Source organism: Corythoichthys intestinalis, chromosome 19, assembly GCF_030265065.1.
Source record: "Corythoichthys intestinalis isolate RoL2023-P3 chromosome 19, ASM3026506v1, whole genome shotgun sequence".
Lineage (NCBI taxonomy): Eukaryota > Metazoa > Chordata > Actinopteri > Syngnathiformes > Syngnathidae > Corythoichthys > Corythoichthys intestinalis.
Genome location: NC_080413.1, coordinates 10,996,761 through 11,015,538, shown reverse-complemented (window position 1 = coordinate 11,015,538; position 18,778 = coordinate 10,996,761). Strand labels below are relative to the sequence as shown.

The 18,778-nt window shown below is 39.8% G+C and overlaps 1 protein-coding gene across 4 annotated transcripts in view; it reads right to left on the bottom strand.

Moving 5' to 3' along the window:
- Positions 1–18,778, bottom strand: part of LOC130907664 (1-phosphatidylinositol 4,5-bisphosphate phosphodiesterase beta-4-like) — a 144,412-nt gene that overhangs the window by 68,664 nt on the left and 56,970 nt on the right. For all 4 annotated transcript variants that reach the window (XM_057823007.1, XM_057823006.1, XM_057823004.1 and 1 more), the window contains one exon: positions 1,054–1,151. In XM_057823007.1, the coding sequence (XP_057678990.1) occupies positions 1,054–1,137 (84 nt within the window). In that variant the 5' untranslated portion in view covers positions 1,138–1,151. The remainder of the gene's footprint in view (positions 1–1,053; positions 1,152–18,778) is intronic.

The following is an 18,778-nucleotide window of genomic DNA, read 5'->3' as shown; positions in this document are numbered from 1 at the left end:
GTGAAGGATGATAATAAGACGGCCAATGATGTCAGGCATCTTCACATAACTGGGATAGCTGACAACAAAGGCTTTTAACTCATTTGCTCCCAGAAACGTGTAAATACGTTCTATTTTTAAATGCTTCATTGTCCCAAAAACGTATTTATATGTCTTTTGCGTTTTTTAGTTTTTGTTTTTGTTCTTTTACAAGAAGAATCTATAGCTTCCGATCTATCTGAGAAACAAAAAACAAGGCTCCAAACCCATTTTAAAGCAATAAAACTGGCCACTGGAGGGCAGTAGCATATTTTGTAAGACCCGCAACCTGATTCAACAGCAATGAACGGCCGGGCAGCACAGTCAGAGCGCTGGCAGCATGATGCCAGGCGGCGCTCTGACCGAACAAAACAACCGAGAGGACGCCTGGAAGGCCAGGCGCTGGACGACTGAGAAAAACGAGTCGGACCCCCAATGCAGCGGCTCGCTGAGCAGACCCCGCAGAGACGCAAAAATAATCCATCTTTGTGAGACAAACAACGATGAGGGAAAAGTTTACACGGCTGACGCGGCGACAACGGCGTCATCTCGGCGACATAACGTCATCTCTCAGTAGTCATGCGCAAATAAATTGTTACTTTGCTATCAAAAGCTCTATTTGTCTGGTTGTTCATGGTATTTTGTAAAAGGTTAACATTATTCAGATGTTTGGGATGTGTAACTAATGCAAAAAATAGCTTTGTTAAAGTCAAAGTTATGTTTGAAATGTATGCGTTTACAAAAAGCTCATTTTCTCGGTTTGTTCATCAGAAATTAGAAAATTGCTCAAACTAAGCTATTTTCTAATGCTGATTTCTAAAGAATGGAAAAAAGATATGAATTTACTTTTTTTTCTGCTGAAAGAAGAGAGTCTAATCTTTCTTTTGGTGGGTTCCATGTTTACATAGCAATAAAACAATTTTCTCTGGGCCTTGCAAAATCAGTCAAAATCCAGAAAAACGGCCGGGAGCGAAGGGCCTTGCTCTGGTGAAAATGGCTGGGAGTGAATAAGTTAAAAGAAAGGATTTTTTGTACCTCATCAAATCTGTCGAAAGAGGCGCCCTCTTGCATGAACTCAGGCACAGGCTTCTGCCAGTTGAACTCATATGACTTTGTCATGGCTGCTTAAAGTCCTACAACACAAGAAGTCACACAAGTAAGTAAGTCAATTATATGTGAAAGTTGGTAAAGAAGCAGAAACATTTCATTCTGGACTCTAGCATGGGGGGTGGTTACAGGCAATGAAATGCTAATGATCCATTGTGACATTGAGTAATGACATGAACAAAATAAGCCTTTCATCACTACACAAGACGAGGATGAGGATGGATTTGAGGTTTGTCTCAAAAATGCGCATACCCACACACCTGCACGTGTGCAGCCACAACCTGCCTTCCCTCCCGGCGGAGGGAGGGGGGCGCTCCCGACAAGAAAGCGTTATCTTGTAGATGACACCAGCCCAAATATAGTCTCTCTTTGACGTCACTCTCAAATATGCCAGACATGTGCGTGCTTGCTATCTATAGCCCTGTTATGACACCAACATGGGAGCCGCACCATTAAGAATGATAACAGCCATTTAAACGGCATCTTGAACATCACTGCAGTCAAAATGTCAATTTTTTTAATTGGATTTTTTTTTTTTTTTTCAAACATATAATTTCATTGCTCGGGTCCCTGGTACAAGTGTCGTATATTTGCCTCTACTTCAGCACCCAAGTTGGTTGGTGATATTTTATATGGTGACTTGTTTACAACATCCGCCTGACCAAAGCAACCAATCACACACTTGTCATAAACTTTGACATGTCCTGCTCACTCCGACAGGTCTCATCCGTCTTCATCCCCCCGCATTTGGAAAAAGAAAGTTCTCCCTGACACACTGGCTTGCTGCACAGCTTCTACACTTTGAAGAGTTATAACGATCTGTCTGCCTAACCTTGTTAATGCCCTTTCCCTTGCCAGCCTGACGCAATTTTGCACCTCTCGCTGTGAAATGCGGCGCGATTAACAACCTGGAACATTTATTGACTCGTCTTGTGCCGCGTACATCTTTATTTTATGACTTTATTTCAAAATGGAGACAGACTTTCAGGCCATCGGCTGAGTGTTCGACCAAAGAATCACCATGCAATATCAAATATGTAGTGTGCTGAAAACCAACCAATTTGCTCCCGGGGATGAAAATTCAAGGGTAAGATTGAATTTTCAGCTCTGTGCTCATCTTTAGTAAACTTCAGTATTGTATTACAAAGTACATTTACTTAAAAGTTTAGTTCATTTCATAACCCAGCTAGATACTGATGTATTTTCCCCATTAAAATCAGGGTTTCCCCTACATAAAAGAAATCGTGGTGCACCACCACACCAAAATAAAAGCCGCCACGCCTTGCAAATGAGATATTTTCATTAATTGAAAAAAAAAACTTAAGCCCGTTTAAAGTGCGTGTGACACCAACAAGCATGTTTGTTTCATATTTCACGCGGTGTTTTATGCTCCTGAATGAAATGGACCGCTTGGATGTATGTGGAAGCGATTGTTTTATATATTCCATTTTTGAATCCCACGCCATGAAAATGAGTGACTTCCGGCTCCAGTCTCGGGTTTAGGACGAATGCGAATGTGACGTCACACAGGTCAGCGTCTCACAATACAGCATTGCTTTATAGCATGCAGATGGACTGCGTATCCAGCTGATTTTGCGGATTAATTTTTTTTTTTTTTTGCATCACGCCAGCCAAACAGCTGCAGAAAAATGTTGCTGCACCACGGAGAGGCGTTTGAGCCTTTTTGGGGTTTCAAAAGGTTCCCATTCGCCGGCGGATATTAGCCAAAACAAGCCCTACTACTGTGGGACCATTGGACTTATGAGGAAGTGTGTAAACATCGTGTTTTGTATTATGTCAGATACTGGGATCATTTTAATACGGAGGTGGCTTGCATTTTGTGGCTGACATGCTCCTTGTCCACTCGGCCGACGACCGGCTGCTTGTCGCACATCCCCCCGCCGGGAGAGCACTATACTCGGCTTATTGCCCTCTTTGTGTGTTTGGTGTTATGTCAAATTTTCCATCCGATCAGAAATTGCAACTTTGTGTTAAAAATGGCCGCGAATACAGCATTTACAAAGTAAACACTACTTTCTCTAAATAAAGGACTATTTACTTACGTTTGATCATGGATGGGCATGTAGAATAGCTCTCCTCAGGCACATTCTGCCATGTTAGCTGCACAACAACTGCTGCTCTCCTATGACTTTCTCACAGTTTACGTCTTCGTAGTGTAGTAAAGTAGTAAAGTAATTATTTTGCCATATTCGTGTTTACCATTTGTCAGCTGGTTTGTCCGGCGGTCATTGTCCAGCTACTTCCCTGCAAACGAGCCCTCTGCCCTCAGCAGGGGAACAACGAGCTCTAACTTGATCGCCGTCGGGCAGGTTGCCCCGCCGCCGTGTGATATGATCCAGGCTAGTTATGTGTGATTTTTCGCTTCGAAGACTTTGAAACATTATTCGGTTCGGGTTAGCATGTCGGCTAGCTGTCACGCCTCTTGGTTTGTTTACATTCTCAGAAGCCGGGGCAGGGAAATGACAAAAGCCCGACTAACTACGGTGGCATAAAATATCGTCGGAAGGTGTGACAGTAAAGGTGAAGTCGACAGTTTTGACCATTATGAATTATGAATAAATGCATTTTTATTATTTCATATTCCATTTAGCACAAGACTGTTATTTGTCATGAGCTTACCATTTATTTAGCTATTGGGGAAAAATACTATAAAAATATATTATAAAAAAGAATATCCAGCAAAAATATTGGAGTAGAGAGACTGAAACAATGACATTTTGCGGCGCTCTTCGTCACATTTTCCTCATTCTGAATAATTCCCCCTCAATGGGCTGAATAGTAAAACAGGTGAAACCATTCTCCTGCCGAAATCATCCTCCTGTTGTGGACGCTAGAGCCCTATAATGGTAGGCGTGGCTAACCGGCAGATTAAAAGACTAATTTCTCGTCATCTGCGCTTTGCCTAATTGTTGTGTATAGTCGAATGGTCTCAAAATATGATTCTATTTCACATAATAATGCTATTTAAGACTTTTTTTCTCCTGTCGTTAAAACTAGCGGCAGCCGAGTGTAAAGAGTTCAGCGGTAAGAAGGGCACATGCAAGGAAAACAACCCCAGACCAGAGAGCGATAAGAGGGGAGATGCTACAAAAGAGTATCGGTAGGGAGGGAGACGGATGAGGCAAACAGCTGTATGTGACAGCGAGTGGAAAGAGGCCAATGGGGGATATCTGCTCTTGATGTGGCCAATACAGATCAGTGCCAACATCGACACAGGCTACAAGAAGCTCTCGCTGGGATACTGTTGTGCCAAAAGCAGATGAAGCGTGCCTTTTAACTGCATGTGAACTCATTCAGTTCGTTTCAGTTCATCAACAGGGATACACTTGGATTTGAGACTAACACAGCTTTTAGGTGGAAAAGATAAACGATAAGGCTGTGAATCTCATTTAGTCACGTATGAGTGAGAGAAAAATGAACAGGTTGGAAGCTGTACAAGTTTTCCCCTCGAACAGTCTTTGCCCGGGGTCCTCAATTAGCAGACCGTGGTCCACGACTGAACCATGGCACACCTCTCTCCGGACCCAGAGAAAACATCACTCAAAAAAAATGCATTTGTATGAATCGCTGATCTATCACTCTGCGCTACTATTCCATCGCTAAATTCTTTTTAATTTTTGGTCAAATATCTTCCATGTTCCCACTTCTGTTGTCATCTCTATGACAACGATGCGCTGATTGGCTGAGAGAGCACGTATGCTGCTAGCTAGAGCGGACGGACCGCAGCGGTGTGAAACACGAGTCGCACCTGGCGCTTTGCAATCAGTTTGTTTACATGCCACTAGTAGAAGACCGAATCTAACAAAATGGCATGCTCAAAGTTGACCAACAGAAGAAAAGTGGACAATGAAAATCGCAGTTTCAATGTGGAATAGACTGAAAAAAAGGCGTACATTTTACCAACTACAAGTACCAAACCTATGTGCTTAATAGGCTTCAAGACAGTTGCTCTGATAAAAAGTGCATGAAAATGTGAAACGCCACTATGTTAAAGAGCACAGCTGTTTTGAAGAGAAGTGTCCTCCTAAATCAGAATTGGGAAATAAAGCAAACTTTGAACTTTGAAAGCACGAAATTAACAGGTTGGAGCAGTCATATCAAGAGTCAAGCAAGGTTATTGTTAAATCTATGACATAACAACAAATTGCAACTAAGTGCTCACTCAGAGCGTCATGGGTGTTGGCCAAACATAAGAAGCCGTTCTCTGATGGAGAAAAAAAAATAAAAGAGTGAGAGACTGAAGTGACGACAGCAATGTTCGAAGGGAAAGAAAAGGAGGGAATGACAAAGAAAATCAAACAAATCTCACTCTTAGATGCACTGAAGTCCTGGCTGATGATGTGAGTAAACAGCCAAATGCCATTTCTCTAATTGAGACGCACTGAAGTCCTGGCTGATGATGTTAGTAAACATATTTGTGGTCAGTATATAATAGTGATGCACGATTATACATTTTTCAACCGATACTGATAACCGATAATTTCCTCCTCGTTCCAACCGATAACCGATAATGTCAAGCCGATAATTCTATTAAATTTTTTTTTAAGTATACACAAGAGAAAACATTAGTGTGCAAAAAATATAATTTACTGCTCCTTTTTTCAACATCAAATGTGAACAAGTAGTAAATTCCACTATCTAAATAATGACAGATTGTCTGACATTGTGTAATGGTAAACCTTTGGCAACAACAGAGTAAATACCTAAATTGCACAAAAATGCCTTTAAAAGTAAGCCATTACTAACATAAGAGTATAACATTACTTCACTGTAAAAACACACCTCCTTAAAACTAGTCAGTTTTAAGTGTAAATCTATTGGAAATAAGTGAAATTATCTGCCAGCGCTTCAAGTGTATTTCACTCAGATTTCTTGAAGAAAAATAGCTAGCTGAAAATAAGCTTACCAGCCTTATTTTAAGCAATAATCATTACTTAATCCTAAAAAAAACGTGTTTGTCAGAAATGTTCTTTATTCAAGAATAGGTATGGTTCAAAACATTATTTGAAGGCATTTTTTTCTTGATTTAGGTGAAAAATCACCTTTTTAAAAATTTTTTTTTATTTTTTTAAACGTAAAGATGTATGAGCTGAATAAGAACAAATGGCAATATTTACGTACTTCAAGTAAGTGGAATAATCTGGCGGATTCATCTGTTAACTAGTCCTTAACGCTCAAAACAAGATGGGGAAAATTATTTGACTAGATATAAGAAGAACGATCCTATTAAGACGTCATAAATTTACAGCGTACTGTGTCATGGCAGCGCTTTGTTTACATTTGCGGCATTCACGACACTTGCTTTACGGCAGCTAAGCTGATACACGGCAGTACTATTAGGCCATAGTTGGAGCTCGCGTCCCCGTGCGCGTTGTATTGTGCCTGAATTTTGTTAAGCCGAAAATAAAGGCAGCGTGACAAAGTCATCTGGCCGATTGTTATTTTACATATTGAATGCATTACTGACTTCTTGTGAGTGTGGTTTTGTGCATGTTTAAATTATCATCAAACCACTGTGCCGTCTTGGTAAGCGTGCTTACTTGACATCACTTGTCCAAATGTCTGTGGTGAAACTTTGATCGGCATGTTTTTCACGAAGAATGGTGGTCGTATAAACTGCATTATTTTTTAATCCGGGGCTTTGGCTCTTGGGTCATTTCGGTAAAAAAACATCTCTCGTCCGGACTCTCCTCCTGCCTGTGCCCTTCAGTCCGTCCGGCCGCCAAATTAGCACCCGCGCCAGGCCTCTGTCTGGCCGTGCTGCTCGATTAAGTAAACCGGAGTGGCAGCGGCAGCTACATTCGTACCGGATATACCCCCGCCCCGGCTGGCTCGCCGCAGCATATTCGGGGCCTGGTTCTGCTCCCCGCAGTGTTTCTCCGTCGACACAAGCCCCGTAGTTTAGCTTCGTTTATGAGTGTTTACATTAGCAATAGCATTCACACTAGCAGCAGCCTCGCGTTCGTTCCAAAAATCTTTGTGATGCAGGTTTAAATGGCTGATCGGGTTTATGTTGAATGAGGACACTTTTTCCCGCCTCGTGGAATTTATGCAGTGCATGTTTAGCAGATGGCGTGAGCGTCGTTTTTTTTCAAATACGGAAAAATGAGCCATGATCTCACCTCCAACCGCCTCTGTTGTGTAACTCCGCCTCCTCAACCCCTTCTCCCTCAGAGAGGGGAGGGGTTGAGGAGGAGGCGGTGCTGAGTTGGTTGCGCACATTTGGAGGCTAAATCAAGTATATAATTATCGGATTGTATTATTATTATGTGGATTTTCATTTTTTAATATCTGGATTATCTGTGTGACAACATCATTGCCATTATCGGCCGATAATTATCGTTAACCGATATTATCGTGTATCTTTAGTATATAATTTGAATTATGATATTTCCAATCTAGCTTGCAAGATAACGCTTTCAACAGCTTTTTTATAGTGCTTGCTTGTTTGTTTTGCGTCACAGCACCACAGCACACTTGGCCAGATCAATGCACCCGACAAGGAAAAAGTGCATAAAAATGGGCCGAGTCCATCTAACCCGGTGATCTACCATCTGTGGCGTTCTACCAGGAGACCAGGATCACAGATGCACACAGCATGTCGAGGGAATGAAAACATAGATGCTTGCTTCCTCTGCTGATTAATGACCGAGACCAGGCAGGGCGCCAGTATAGCAACCCAGAAAACGAGTTAATGTCATTGCACTTGGCTAATAAGATGGATTAGCACAAAATGGAAGGAAAGTGCTCAGAAAGTACATTATTGTATCTTTAGGGATACGGGCCCAAACAGTTAAGATGGAGTTAATTAATTAGGTGTAAAGGTACACAAGTAAACATAGTGGCCAGAAATTGAAATTAGCTTGTTTTTAAATGTAAGATAGGAATCTCTTCAGGACCTGCTGACCACATAATATGTTTGATCAAGATCAGACCTTGTGGAATTTTGTGTTCTGCATTCAAGTAATTATGCTGCACCTGCAAACAATGACTAAAAAAGTACATTTCGCAAAAAACACAAATGTATTGACCAGCTGTCTATTATATGATTGTCAAATTTGTTAGCAATTAGACAAAACACTTGTTTGTTATCGACTTTGGTAGCTAAATTTTACAAAGATTCTTGGAGATGCTACTAAGTCAACTTGAGTAAAGACCCAAAAATTTACCCAAAGTACATTTTTATTAGGATGAAGACAATATAGGTGTGTTTTTGAGTAGGGTAAAGCTTTTAATGTGGAAATTTATCAGTCGTGCAGACCATGATAAATCCACTGAGGTATTGGATAGCTTGATTAGGTATTTCACAACTGAACAGATGGTCTTTCCCATCCAGAATTCAATTGAATAACAGCTGGTTAAATCTAACGAATAATCCCAAATCAGATTTCAGACGGATCCTAATTTTGCCTAATTGCGTTGTGCCGCCCTGTCGGATGCTGAACTAGATCTCCACAGAATACGTTAGGTAATATTTTCTTAGCAGGATGACGCGAGACCAATAACAGCTCCGGGCTCTGGTAATGTGCACGTGAGGCACCGAGGTGGGAACGGGTAAGGTCCGAGCACCCTCCTGTCCAACCCCTGACAGGGAGATAATTACAACAGATAGAGAACACCCAGCGGTCCCACACCTCATAAACTAAAATGAGGCTACATCCGCCAGGCAGTGTAAAGGTTGACTGAGGACGCATTTGGTGAACAGTAGGTGTTCATTTATAGGGCGCAATATTGTACATGCTTTAGTTTAGTCAAGGGCAGTCAAACGATCAAAATTTTTAATCGAGTTAAACACAGTTTAAAAATTAATTAATCGTAATTGATCGCAATTCAAACCATCTCTAAAATATGCCATATTTTCTGTAAATTATTGTTGGAATGGAAAGATAAGACACAAGACGGACATACACATTCAACATACTGTACATAAGTACTGTATTTGTTTATTATAACAATAAATCCACAATATGGCATTAACATTATTAACATTCTTTCTGTTAAAGGGATCTATGGATAGAAAGACTTGTAGTTCTTAAAAGAAAAATTTGAGTACAAGTTGAAGTAATTTTATTAAAACCCCTTTTTAAGTTTTCGTTTTAATAAAATTTGTAAAATTTTTAATCAAAAAAAAAAAAAACTAATAGCTTGCAATGGCGTACCGCAAGCAACACGTCACTTCCGCTCATTAATATTCATGACATTAGCTACTGTTGCTAAGTAGGGACAAGCCACTGTTTGTCCTTAATAGGAAATGAATGGAAATCGTGTACGAAGGAGATGTTTACAGAGCTAAACCTACCGATTCTCTCGGAAAATGATGTGCCTGGTGCCAAATTGACTGGCAAAGATGTGGAAGAACATAAAAATGTTCAGTTAAAGAGATGGCTTTAGTGTCAAAGGCTGAAAAAGACGAAAAAAACGAGCCGACCTAAGCATAGCTTTAGCTTTTTTATCGACGCGACTGACAATGACATTCTCCTGTTTCAACAAGCTATCCTTTACCATCAGCCCTGTCTTTCTTATATATCCTCTGGTTGTCCTACGTCTCTTACCGTTCTTGGGGGTAATTTAGTTAGCTTTTTGTAGCGTTCGCAAATGCTACTCAGTGACAGCCAACAAACACTTTTAATTTTTTCATTGATAACACATCTCAATTCTATAATTGATTTACACTTCCCCCATACTAAAGTTTATATATATATATATATATATATATATATATATATATATATATAAATAAAACAGAAACGGTAACAGTGGCAGTCAGATACCATTGTAATTCTTTTCAGGTCATTCATTGTCAGACAGTCAGGCAGTACGGCACAACGTTACGCTAAAAAAATAAGTTAAAAATATAAAAATGGCTTACCTCTTTGTCCTCTGAAAGACCATGCCAACCCAACATAATGTTTACTGCATATGAAACGTGAATGGATTCGCCGAGCTGGTGTTAAAGTCTGCGCAAGTTGATTGGGTCTACACATTTTTCCTCCCGAGTTTTTGGTTTCCGGAAACGTATGAAGAAAACATCCTTCATGTGTCGTAATGTCTAGAGTTGTTTATACAAGTTCCCAAAAAAACAATGCGTGATCGGCATGTTCGTTTTTGAAAGATTACCGGAGAAAAGTAGCACTAATTACGTTGGGTCTATACGAGGGCGGGTCTATAATGTTCCACTTCGGCTTTACTTCCGCTTTACGATGCGACGTCACGGTCTAAAAATAGCCTGCGTACGGTACGCCATTGTTGACATCGCCGAGCGGGACTTCACATGGGCTCCCTACTGTTCTTCCACAGTGTCTTTAACTACGTATGGTAGTGACTGAAATACAACACAAGGTGTCAATGGCGAGTTTTTAAATTAATTAGAGATCTAGCCAAGGCAAAGTCTGAGTTTTATGTGTATTTTGCATAGCTATTTTGATTGGGAATGCCAGTTCTCCTTGCATTGAGCACTTTTCTTTTCGTGAACATTATTTTTTGAGCGATAAGAGTATTATTTTTGTTGTGCTTTCATTAAATGATACTGTAGCGACTTAACTGTTCCGCTCAAATGCATGATGGGAAGTTGGGCGACCATGACTGTCAGTGGTGGCTGCAAATGGTATATGTTCTGTGTTGTGTTCAACAAAGCATGTTAAGAAAATGATCATCTCCTGTCATTCTTCCCCACGTCGCTCGCCACAATAGTTATGTTTGTTGCGAAAGAGATGCCAATAAAAGGCGCGGGCCAATGAACGCCTGTGTCCACTCGTATTCCTCTGCCTTTTCGCTCTCAATGTGCTAAAACGGCGTCATTGTAAACTTTTTGAGGCAATGCATGAGCGGGTCATTCCGTGCATGCGATAAATGCGTCAAATATTTTAACGTGATTAATTAAAAAAATTAATGTCCGTCTGTTAACGCGATAAATTTGACAGCACTAGTTTAGACATATCGCTTTAACCTTACAGGGGGTGTAGTTTTGGAGCTTGATCTGACTCAGCACATTATTTAAAATTATCATTATTAATTATTAATCATTTTTTTTCCTGCAGCTCATTGATCAGTTCAACCAAATGCCGGCCCGCAGGATAAATCATGATTAATAATACAAAATGCGCCTCTATCAGGGTTCATATTTGGCTTGACTGTAGAGCATACAGTATATCACCCACACAAGAGGAAAATGTCTTTAATCCAATAAGAGGTTTTATGACAGCAATATGACCCATGTTCTCTGAGCACACAGCTTATACGGCAGCAGAATCAATGCCGCCTACTTTTAAATTTGATGTCTCATGAGTCAGTCAACAGCGGGTGAAGCAAAGTAAACACGCAGTCGGCCGAACCAGGATGGAGATCCTTCACAGGACCTGTGTCAGTAACAGGCTCATTCGCAAAACTGACATATTTCTCTCTTCTAAGCATTCAATGGAGAAGCGTTTTACCAAGTCAATGACTTACCATTAGCACTTTTTCACTACTTGTGTTTATAGCATCGCGTGTGTATTTGTAGGTATCGGTGCTTCGCTGTCTGCCAATTTGTCTAAGTACACGTCTGTGTTTGAAGTGGCTTGTGTAAATGTGTGCTTAAGTGTGTTTTCTTTAGCCCACTTGTTGGTCCTCTTTGCTAAAGGAGTGACTGTCAGTCTATACAGGAGAGTAAACTTTAAAGAAATACAGCTAAAAACAGGAACGACGATAATGACAAGCGAAAACAGCCATGAAAAAAAGTCAAGTCATCGTTAACTGCAACTCAAAACAAAACGAAGCCTAAGCTGACATGCTGAACAATGGCTGAGGCCTCCAAATATTTTCAGAATCAATTAACTCATTTGCTTCCAAAAACGTATAAACATGTTCTATTTTTAATTGTTTCAGTGTCCCAAAGACGTATTTATACGTCTTTTACGTTTTTTATCACAAATGACATCTCTGGCTTCTGATTCAACTTAGCTCCAAAGCACAACGCCGAAAATCCATTTTATAGCAATAAAACTGGCCACTGGAGGGCAGTAGCGCATTTGGTAAGACCCGCAACCCGATTCAACGGAACGAACGGCCGGGCCGCATGGGCGGGGTGCCGACGGAAGACAACCGAATGGATGTCCAGGATGCCAGGCGGCGGACGACCGAGCAGAACAACTGGGAGGATGCCCGGGATGCCAGGCGCTAGACGACGGAGCAGAACGACCGGGACCACCAGTGCAGCGGACGATGCCGTTGAGTCTGTGCTGCTCGCTGAGCAGAGACAGGCGGCGATGAGGGAAAAGTTTACCCCGGCTGTCACGGCCACAACAGCGTCATCTCTCAGTTATGTGTAAATAAATGGTTACTTTGCTATCAAAAGCTCTATTTGTCTTGTTGTTTATGTTATTTTGTAAAAGGAAAACATTATTCAGATGTTTGGGATGTAACTAAAGCAAAAAATAGCTGTGTTAAAGTCAAAGTTATGTTTGAAGTGTATGCGTTTACAAAAAGCTCCGTTTTCTCTGTTTTTTCATCAGAAATTGGAAAATTGCTCAAACTAAGCTATTTTCTAATGCTGATTTCTAAAGAATGGAAAGAGATATGAACTAACTTTTTTTGCTGCAGAAAGAAGAGAGTCTAATCTTTCGTTTGGTGGGTTCCATGTTTATGTAGCAATAGAACAGAATTTTCTGTGGGCCTTGCAAAATCAGTCAAAATCCAGTAAAATGGCCGGGAGCAAAGGGGGTTGCACCGATGAAAATGGCTGGGAGTGAATGAGTTAAGCTAACAACTATCGGTAATGGGTTAACCGTTAACCACCCAGCGCCTTGTGTTTGTTTTGCTACCATTGCTCAATAAAGCGATTAAAAGTGCACGAGTGGCTATGTCGATCCTTGACCACCTGGGGGACATTACGATGTTAGGCTATACTTAATTAACTAATGATTAGACATGTGCTGATTACCTGTTTCAAGGTATGCCATGGTATGAAAACGTCCAGGTTTCAACACTGAAAAACATTTCTGTCATTCCGTCCCTAAAGTATTAGCTATTTTCTCTGTCCCAAAAATGCATGGAGCTTTAAGGCTCAACCCTCCCCCACCGGTTGTTGCTCAGTGTCAGTAAGTCAGCTGGGCTACACCATGGCTGAAGGAGGTGAAACTCCTGAACTTTTTACCCCCATCGAACAAAACAAAATCGCTGGTATGGGAATACTTCGGCTACAGAAAAGTTACAGATGGCTGCGGCTTAGAGTTGGAGGGCCAAATGACATGTAAAACATGTTTGCGGAGGGTGGCTGCTAAGGAGGCAATACTTACAATATGATTTTGCATTTATACAAAATTAAAGTTTATTTCTAAACACTGTCATGAACGTTTCCCACCTGTTACGAGAGTTAACTCCAGTGTGATTAGTGTGTCTAGCGGTGGTAAAATGTGGTGTCATTTTCTCTCTGGCAACTGTCTGTGTTGAGAAAGAGAGTATGTATATAATGTAGACATAATACGTCATACACACGTGCTTTTTATGGTAAATAGTTCAATTATTTTTGTTGTGATTGTAATAATGTTGAGCTGTGGGTTAAGTCTCACCTGAAGGACTGCATTTATTTTAACCCTTAAATACCTGAAACATAAAGCAATTTTCCGAGAATCCCAAAATTTGACAAATAAGGTCCTAATTAAAGTCAAAATGAATATGTGTTATAAACACTCTAAGATCTATATCCCTTGCTAAAATCCTGTTTTTTTTCTCATGGAACCTGCAGATGCATGTGTTGACTTGCATCATTTTTTTAAAAAAAAGAAATGTCAAAATTCTGAATTAGTCTCAAAATCATGAAATTTTAGGTGTATGAAATGTGATACATTTGGCAATAAAGGGTTAATTTTATTTAGAATATTTTGTTATTTAAAAAACAAAAACAAAAAACTTATACTTATGTTCCAATTTGCTAATGTTTCGGCGGAAAAAATCTGTTCAATGGAGTTTTTTTTTTTTTTAAACCCAGATATCTCAAAGTAACACGTTTTAGAGCTGTACGTAATTGCAATATTGTGATACCATGATATTTTGGCTTAAGGTTATCATACTGTCAGAATATCATACCGGCACATGCTTACTAATGACAAATAATGAAAGATGTAAATACAAGGCATAAGTATAATGTTCAGATTTTCAGTAGAAATAAAAGTTCATCATGATCTTGTGTGTGCAATCCTCGCTTGTATGAACCCAAATGAAACGCTTTAATAGATGAAATGAAAAATGTTGCATCACAAGTGTTTCTTTTTGCCTTTTATAGTTCACAGTCACTCATGGGTCCCCGGGTTACATCATTCATTTGGTGTTATAAGGAGCACCCTAGGGTGCCCCGACCGGCTCAAGTGTTGCCTCAAATATGAATCATTTTTAGGATTAGCCATATTCAAATACAGCTGCGTGTGTCAATATCCAGCAATAATTCCCTCTGCAAGATGTAAATTAGTTGGTAAAACACTTATCCATATACGGACACACCAGGACAAGGATAGACGAGGCCAAAAGAGCTCTATATATAGTCATTACTATCTGCACGCTGCCAAATTGAGTTATACAAAGTATTTAACACATGGCTTAATGGACGGAGCATCCCCCTAATAAATGATGGCCTAAAGCTTTTACTGAATAGAGGATATTATGTGTGTATGAGTGTGTCTTAAGCTGAAGGCTGATGGTGTGGGTGGGTGTGTTTGGGGGGGAGGGGTTAAATAAGGTCTGTCCTTGGGTTATTTGGCTTGTTAAATGTAACCAACTAGGAGGTGAAAAGTGTTTCAATTTAATACATTGTACCAATGTATTTGTACCCAAAATGCACACAAAGTACTTTTTCAAGGATACTTAGCAACTACAGAATTTCAGAACCCAACTTGTACTTTTACATTCTCTTTTTATCATCGCATGTTCATCATGCTCTGTGTAAACCTTTCTTGGACGGTGTTCAATGTTTTGGATGTGACCTTTTTTTATTATAGCGTGGGCGCAGGTTTGGTCTCAACATTGTTAGGGACGATAACCTGCATGTACACCTTTTGCTTGAGATGGGGCATTAATAAGACCAAACAAATTGGGTGAACGGGGGTTGGGGCTACATTTCTCACAAATATAAATCTAATTAATTGATACGCTAAGTCAGGGGTGCTCATTAAACGATCTACCAGTAGATCGTAGCGCTAGCTCGCACACAAAGTTAAATATGATTGTTGTGTGTATGTTGTGTTGTGTGAGCAACATATGAGATTATTTAGCACCCCTCTCTCTCTAAGCAGTTTCTTGTTCACGTTTTTCCAATTCTATAGTTTCCAGTAGAGTTCACTACATTTCTCACAGTTTAATTAACGTTCACAGTAGAAAACACAAACAGAAGGAGACTTCTCTCTAAGCAGCTTCCTACTTGAGTTTTGCAGGTTAGCAAGTTCACACAGTTTAGTGTTATACTAACTCTGATTCAGGTCGGACTTTCAGTAGCAAAATTAGTGGTGTGTTTCCCACTTCCACAACATTGGTGTCTTTTTAAATTACTTACAGTGGCTGTTGCTGGCCCCCAAAACTTTTTTTGCTGCCGATATGTATTTCTGCCGGGGCTGTGTGAGTGTGAGCGTGCATGTCGGGGGTGGGTCAAGTCATCAGCCAATCAAACGTGTGTGTGAGGGGTGAAACACTGGACCGGAACATTCAGCAAGTGAAAAGGGGTAAATGTAAGTTTGAAAATAATGAAAATAATTCATTTAATAATGGTAGGGTCTAGGGCTGCAGCTATCGATTAATTTAGTAGTCGATTAATCGATTAACTATTTAGCTCGAATAATCGAGTCATCGGATAAGGAACATAAAACATTTAAATTCTTGAGCTGAGCCTCAAACGGTATAAAAAAATAAATCAGGATCTATATACAACAAAAGAACAGTTGGCTAACTTACATAGCAAAAGTCTGCTAGCTTAAATGCTCTAAAATGCTAACATTTTTTTACAATGCTCTTAAAAATGGTTCAGACACATATTCCCACAAAAAATGTCTGAATATACCAATAAACTAAACTACGAATGCATTCAAAAAAAAACATGAGCTCAAACAAAAACTTAGCTTATGTTGGTCTTAACAGGGAGCAGATTGATTCAGACATGTTAAATAAGGTAGACTAGAGGGCCGTGTATCCACCCAAATCAATAAAACTAAATGCAAACACTTTCAAAACAAACCATTACAACCCCACTTTAATTAAACGAATACTCGATGCAGCCAAATTTAATTTGAATCTTTTTTTCCAATCGAATACTCAAGGTAATCGATTAATCGTTGCAGCACTAGTAGGGTCAATTCTATCCTTACAACATATAGGAAGACAACCTAAATGACCTATATAACTGAGCTAATTATATAATGCATATAAGGTTGCTTAAAAGTTGGTTGGGACAATTTGAGCATCCTGAAAAGTTGGTTGTGCAATATTTCTACCGTCCCTATGCAAAACTACTCCCTTGGCGGGCGCATATTTCCATATAAATGCCACTTTCAAGTGACAGTAAAAGCATACATTTTTACCGCCAACCGTTTACAACACCACCTGCCCCTAGTGCTGTTCTATCATGTCTGTGTTACTCTCAGATGTTAGAAAACTACAGTTATGTGTTTGCATTCAAACTCAGCTTGTAGCAAACATGAGTGTTGTGATGGCGAAATTACAATTTTACAGTCATCTATTATCCTGTTTACATTAACCCTTTAACACCAAAGTCTATTTTTGTCGAATTTGCATGCCTTTGATGTTGCCTTTATATTTCAAAGAAAAAATTGTTCACAATGGCCAGGTTCGGTCCCTTTTTTCAGGACATCATAAACTCCATGTCCAATCTGTTGTTTTCTTCACTGACCAATTATAATCAACATTTTGGGCCCAAAAAGACTAAAAAATCCCCAAATCTTTTTTCTAACTTTGTCATGTTGATGTCCCATTGACAACTAAACATGCTTGACCAACCGTTTTGAAACTTGATAATATTTATTAAACTTGTTAGCATAAACATTCAATAGAAAAAGATAAGACTGAATAGTTTTAGGTTTGACAATCCAACACAAACAGCAGGTATGGTCATAGGCATTTTTGGCTTTTACATATACTATGGTTAAAACAGGTTAAATACAGTGCAAAAAAGTGAGATTTTTTTTTTTTTTTACATCATCTAACACAAAAAGGGTTTAGAGGATATCTCTTTGTGAGGTTAGGTATTGTTACCACCTTATCAAAAGTATATACATGCAATCAAGCTTCTCGAACACACACATCTTTATACAAAAGAAAAGATTGATAATGAAGAAAAAAAATCAAATATAACCTTGAAAAAAAGTATTTTAAAAAATAACGACAAGTATTTCAGTTCAATTTTTTCAGGCAAGCGACTCAATAAAGTTTTTTTTTTTTTTTGCGACTCAATAGTTTCCTCTTGAACAGGACATAGAGCTACGTCACACACGTCGCACAGCCTTCTCTTCCGCCGTTTGCGCGCTGTCACTTCTACTCGCCGAGACGCCGCCTGATCCAAGGAAAACAACGACAAAAACGTCACATACTCTTTCTTGAGTTAATGAAATAATGCATTAGTTTGCACTAAATTTAGTTTTTGATACATTCCGCACGTTTCAAAGTTGTTCGCTCAATCCAACCGACCGGTGATCGCTTCGCATGTCTCCCTTTCCTTAGGTGGATCAAAAATGTTCACATTAGGTTCGTCCTTCTTGACCAAACAACGGCTCTTGGGATATGTAGTCTTTTGGGCTGCTTTCGGTTTTGAAAAAGGACAAGAAATGATGGAAATCTGGAGATAAACACATGGTCCATGCCGCGTTTTAATGCTCATTTATGAGTGCAATAAAACTCAAATGACATTATCTCCCGTTTTACTTGGTCGATTGACTCCAAATAAAAACTGGTGTGGACATCAACTTCCGCACTTTCAAATGAGAGTGGCACGTGGGTGACGTAATTACAGCGTGACGAGGCTTCAAAGATGATATGCGTAAACACGTCTCCGCCGACACGTTCGGTGTTAAAGGGTTAACACGCTAAACCGCTCACCACTTTTGATACACTTCAGAAATAGCAAATATTTCCAAATTATTTCAAGGGAATAAATCATCTTAATTTGATAGGCCTGTCTACAATGGCATTTTGAGACATGTTTTCATTGGTTGCCTGACTACATTCTTAATTTAGATCATAAAATACACAAGGAAAACAACATGATGTTACAAAAAAAGTCAAAATCCTCATAAAGTGGACATACTGGATTTCGGTACAAACTGCATGTTATTTCAGGCTACACTACTGGCGCCTAGTGAACACACACAGATGGCCTAATATTCATAAAATAATCTTTCCTGCTGGCATGTGAGGACACTACAATCTGAATCAACAGGCTTAAATCTAATCTGAGCACGGATGCATTCGTGTCCGACTTGGAGGTGACAAACGTGGCGCGGGGGTGGACGACCTGCCAGTGCTGGAATTCTTTGGACAAAATATGTTAGGTAACTGGCCTTTGCCTGCAGAGTGAAAACATCGCATTATGCCTAAATTGCTGTGTTACATCACACACTGCCCACTGCTGTGAGCTATTGTGTGTATGAAACTGTGTGTGTGT